This window comes from Triticum aestivum, chromosome 2D, assembly GCF_018294505.1.
Source record: "Triticum aestivum cultivar Chinese Spring chromosome 2D, IWGSC CS RefSeq v2.1, whole genome shotgun sequence".
NCBI classification, from domain to species: Eukaryota; Viridiplantae; Streptophyta; class Magnoliopsida; order Poales; family Poaceae; genus Triticum; species Triticum aestivum.
Window position 1 is genome coordinate 91,669,923 of NC_057799.1, and position 5,718 is coordinate 91,675,640.

Below are 5,718 nucleotides of genomic sequence, written 5' to 3' on the forward strand. Positions count from 1 at the left end.
GACTAAAAATCCAACACTATACTTTTTAGCGTTTCCATAGGAATTTGATCTACATAGCAAAATACTATGTTGTGTTAGGGGAAAGTACTTAAGAATTTGATCTACATATAGCAGATTAAAACTTGCTTCTCTTTGCTAAAAATCCAACTCAATTCATTTTTTTTTGTCAGAAAGTTGGCGTGCTTGCAAACTGAATTTGTCATGCTCACGCGAATATAAATTGCCTAAAAAACATAGTTTTGCCATGCCTAAAAATCCGACATCAGATTTTTAGCGTTTCCATAAGAATTTGATCTACATAGCAGATTAAAACTTGCTTCTTCTTTGCTAAAAAACAGAAACAGAACATTGTATGCAACTTCGATAGATCTGTAATCAGCTCTGCCATGGAAAACCGTACTGCTGCTACCTCTGGGACGTGGTAAAGGTACCGTAGAAAGTTGGAGTATTGTACATACCTCCTCAAACCTGGGTTCATCGCATAGAAATCACGGCATATCTCGCAGTAATGAATCCTCCGTTCCAGCCATTCCTGGCACCGCAGGCACAAGCAGAAGTGCGGGTTTGGACGATTGGGTGGGGGCATGCCCAAGCGAGCCTGGTTTGGCTGCCTGATTGCTGTGTGGCAGGAGGGACACGGCTGTAACGCCCCGGTACCAGGGCCGGTAGCCAGCACTGGTAATCGTGGCCTCCCGCCAGCTCCCACAGGTGGCACTCCCACGAAAGGCAGGCCCGGGATGATCACGGGAGGAGCTGCTCCTGCCGCAAAGAAAGACATCTCAATTTAGTGAATCGCAGAGAATGAAATCCCAACTTACGTGCCAGGAGAAACAAAGCTATGGTAGGTCATTACCGGCCGGCGGCACCATGGAAGGCATCGTGTAGATCGACATAGAAGGGCCTGCCTTGGGGAGGGTTGCAACACCGGCACCGGATCCGCCAGCTGCAGGATTTGAGGCATGAGCAACTGATTTCATCTTACGCAATCAGAGAATCGAGAGTACTCTCCCTGTACTCACCAGTCGTCGGTCCTTGTGTGACCAGCGTGTAGTCGATTTTCCGTTTCTTGGGCTCCCCTTGCGCCAGTTCGTCCATCAGGTTGCGAACAGCTGACTCGTCCACATCCTCCGGCTCGGGTTCATCCAGTTCCACGAGCTCCGTCAGCAGGTCCACCACTCCTATAAGTGAAAAAATGAACAACTGGATCTGTCAGACTTGCATGTCCAGAAGGAGAGGAACACAGAAGGCGGTGGAAGAACGAGCAAGCAGCCAAGCAGTCGCCGGGAACTCACCTTCATCCAGAGCCGGCGCCTGATTGTCACCTCCATCCAAGGCCTCTTCTTCCTGCGGGTCCTCCCCGCCTAAGGAAACGAAACGATGGAACATGAAGGTTCTTGAACAGCACACAGATCTCGGACGTGCAGATGAACCAGAAGAAAGAAAGAAACCAACAGGTTGAGAAACGACGGCGCCTCAGATTGGGAAATTGATTGCTGTCACTTGTGCCAAGCACATCTGCAAACATATGCATCCTCATCGGCGTATATATGTACGGTCGCAAGAAACACGATTCATCACGGAGCGAGACCATCCCGAACGAGAAGAGCCGCGGATGAGCGCGCAGCACTCCGGACGGGAAAAGAAACTCAAGAAAAACACAGAGCAAACGATGGAGCGTACGTACAGGGTTTCGAACAGCATACAGATCTGGAACATGAGCCGCGGGGGTGTGTAGACGAACCGGTTCTTGGACCTCGTCTCCACGCCCGTACGTACGTCGTCTTGCCAGCCGGTAAAAGAAAGTTGAAACGCAAGAGCACCACATGAGGAGGGAAACAAGAAGAATAGGTGTGACTGAAAAAACCACAAGATCTCGCACCAAGTGCTCATCGATCAGCCACACGAAGCTGCCTCAGGCACTCGAGCTACGATCTGCGGCCTAATACATCCGGATCCGGCCGGCACGTCACGCATGCATGCAACGCTGCAAGGAAATTTTCCAACCTAGCTCCATCTTGCCTTCACCGGCGCATCATCAAGAAACACAAAGGAGAACATTAGGTCCAAGAAAAACAACCCAGCGCAAGAGAAACATGCATCAGAACTGACGACGAACCAAAAAAGCTAGCAAGAAATCGAAACGAAACGAAATAGCAGAGTTGCTGCGACGCGCTCGCGTCTACCAAATGCAAAAAAAGAAAGTGGGAGAAGTGGTGGAAGAAAACACAGTTAGAGCGAGGAGGGACTGCGCCGGCCGGGAACTCACCTTCACCAACCACTGGCACCGGAGCATCCAGCACGGGAGCATCCAGCACTTCCAGCGGCTCCTCCACGCCTGAAAGAAAAGCAGGGGCGTTGAGGTTGCAGGACAACAAAGCAATCGAAGAACCAAGGAAAGGAGGGGGCTGTCGTCCGCTGAAACTAACCTGCATCCCCGGCAGGTTCTTCCGGCTGTGCTCCCAGCACAACGGCCGGCGCCGGCGCCGCCGGAGCCGGAGCCCCTCCGTCGCCCTGATCGGCCATGGCAAGGGAGGAAAGCTTCGAAGTGGGCGGTGTGCTTGGAGGCAGAAGGGAGGAGCAGCGTTCCGGTCTGCGCGTGGAGGCGGAGGAGGACGGTGTGCGTGGAGGTATAAAGAGGAGGAGGAGGAGGACGGCGTGCGTCGTCGACCGGCCGTTGCAGTCTGCAGCTTTGCCGTACCTACTATTGTGTCGCGTTGCCGCCGATGGTCCCGGTCAAAAGTCACGGAATGGAATGCTCAAGAACATATCTCATTATTGGCTAGTACTTGGTGCACAAAAAAGACAAAAATCTTTGCCCTAATTTCTCCCACTCAGGGCCCGGCGTACCACGGAACTGGATGGAAGTGTTGTACTTTTACGCCTGGCATTTGTTGGGCGTGTGGTGCGGCAGCGTGGTTGGTGTGCCACAAGACAGTGCTCGATGGAACGTGTACCGTGGCCATCGGGATGGCATCTTTTGCGCCTTAACCAATATTGGGGTCTGGTTAATGATGGTCATCACGGTTTTTTTCTAACACAGTACAGACCTCCCTACCCCTATGAGCGCCTCTAAGATACTAAGTCGACACATCATTTGAGATTTATGAAGCCACCATACACGTCTTTGTAGTCGAATGTAATGTCCCCTACCACTAAACGTGCATCGCCGGAAGTCTAAAATAAATCCAAGAAAATGTGAGCACCAATGCCAAATCTGAAACTTAAACCCTGTTGAGCTAGTTCCACCACAAAGAACCTAACCATCTGAGTTAGGCTTAGTACGCCATCATGGTCTTTTTGGGAGAAGCACACCTCATGCGACCAAGTAGTGTTTTACTTTAAACCCACGGAATTTGATTGATTAACAACATCATATATACAAGTACAACCTTGCATTGCAGTTCTGACGAAAGTGCAGCTAGTACTGCATTAAGGCAGGAACCATTTCATGAACCTAACACATGCGAACCTGGAAGGAAAATTTTGAGTTTTGATTGCTAATCTAGCTTGGTGATGTGCTCGAAAGTTGTAGCTCCTATTGATATGATAAATTCTTGTAGCATCAAAGGCTGAGGAAGCTGTTATGCATGTAACTTGTGGCCTTATAGTCCAATGACCTGGAGCAAGAATGGGCTTGCTGGGCGCTATAGCATTCGCCAGAATCATGTTGTCCTTTAGAAATGTTCCCTGTTGAATCTGAAGCCGCTCCGCAATCTTGTATGCTAGCATCATGCTAAATGCTTCGGCCTGGATAGCTGATGTCGTCGGTGGAGAGATAGCCGAGATGCACGGCTGAGAACATCGTCGCCCGCCTGCAGACTGTATGAATATACCTATACCTGCTATAGTCAGCTGATCTTGAAATCCTGGACCCCATGTTGCATCTATATAGACAATAGGACCTGAAAAACATGAGATGTCCATGATTGTTTCCCGAGGATATGTTGTCGATTGCATTGTCAATTGATCTTGTCTTTGCAGAAGGGTCTCCAAAGGCACATCCTTGTTAGTTCCATGCAAGATGACTACTTTGTATTCTAGAGACTGAGCTGCAACATCCAAATTATTTCCTTGCATGATCACCATTGCCGCTGCAAATACCTAAGAAGGAGACCTAGTAGTCTTGCAAAAGCGATTGTCGTTTCGAGATTTCCAAATACACCACAGGAAGGTATACAGTGAGACAACATTTATTTGTGGATGATTGGACATAAGGAAGGCTTGGATCATTTGTGAAACTGAACTATTATGTTGGGCAATGAAATTAGTTTTAATAAACCATGGGAAACTATACAAAGCTTCTTTTGCAAAAGGACATAAGAGAAAAAGATGCATTTCATCTTCAGTATTTCCACAAGTTGTAAAGTTTTCACTAATATACCAAGTAGTTTGGATTAATAAAAAAGTCTAAAGGAGAATGTGTTTGCTATATGTAAGTTGCAACATAGAATTTTGGCCAACAGAATTTGGGAGAGAGGAAGAGGTGTAGCTCCGAGGCAGAGACTAGGGCGCCGCTACGAGCGGTAGCTAGGTGGCAGGGGCCCGGCAATCTCGAGCTTCGACCACATCGAAGATGGGGATGACGAGGCCACGATGTCGCGCTGTAGGTGGAAGAAAAAGCTTGACCGGTGCAGGGGGGCTTTTAACTCCGACAGCCGTATTCGATAGCGACCTCGCCGAAGGCGGGAATGTCGCAGCAAGCAGCATCAAGGCGCGGGGTCGAAGAGCCAAGGATAGGAGGGTGCTCGGGAGGAAGAAGTACAGTCGATGGATCTCAATCCATTGGTAACGAAAATTGACTGACTTTTATTTTTCGAGGCAACTTGCATATAGTGTCCCAAAGAACGACATAGGCTATAATAAAGAGCAATAATTTCTTCAGATAAAAGGTTTGTTAAACTAGCATTTAGATGAGATTTAATTAAGTCTCATCTAGATAACAGCATTTAGATGAGATTTAATTAAGTCTCATCTATATAACAACACGTGATTTCTTTGTTTCTTTACATTTTTTCTTCTTTCAATTTTTTCTCTATTTTTTTTCATTTCCCCATGATTTTATTATAGTTCTTTATAAAAAATATGTGAAGTTAGTTGTGCACGATCAGTGCGGCATCCAACCATAGTTGTCCCCGGTCAGTGGACATGCAGTTGCGCATAGTCGACACATGGGCAACTGCAACTGCGCGTTGGTGTGCGGGCACACAACTACAGTTGTGTCTTGCCGGAAGACATGTAGTTGCACAGAGCTGGCAGGCGTCCAACTAGAGTTGTGTGTGGCTGGTCGACATACAGTTGCACACAACTGGTAGGTGTGCCTCTAAAGGTACGCGCGGTCGGTAGATATATACAAAATTTTGTAAAAGTAGATCATATATGTGAAAAATTATGGGCCTTGGGGATGACAATGTGTCATGCATTCTGAAAGTTACCACACTAAAGGTCCAGTTGAACCGACCATCATTGTGGAAGCCTTGTGTAGAGCGGAAATTCTAGTTCCAAGCCATCTTCTAAAACTTCTACCAACTTTGCAACGACGACAGAGAGGTGATACAAGCCACTAGAGAACGATATCTCCCACCAGGGAGACACCCAAGGAGGGAAAAGAATGACACAACCTCGTTGTCGCAACAAAAATGGTTGGGGGAACATCACCCAATCGCCAAAAACTGACCTTCCACCATCAACGTCGTTGGCTGCCCGCAGCACCGCCACCTC

General features: G+C 48.0%; 1 protein-coding gene across 1 annotated transcript; it reads right to left on the reverse strand.

Annotated features, from left to right (window-relative positions):
* Nucleotides 1–248: 248 nt before the first annotated feature.
* Nucleotides 249–2,523, reverse strand: LOC123055686 (skin secretory protein xP2). Its single transcript, XM_044479595.1, has 7 exons — nt 2,427–2,523; nt 2,267–2,335; nt 1,293–1,361; nt 1,020–1,178; nt 854–943; nt 459–759; nt 249–327 (listed from the first exon to the last, which is right to left on the reverse strand). The coding sequence occupies exons 1-7, from the start codon at nt 2,521–2,523 to the stop codon at nt 249–251; spliced, it is 864 nt and encodes a 287-aa protein (XP_044335530.1).
* Nucleotides 2,524–5,718: the final 3,195 nt, after the last annotated feature.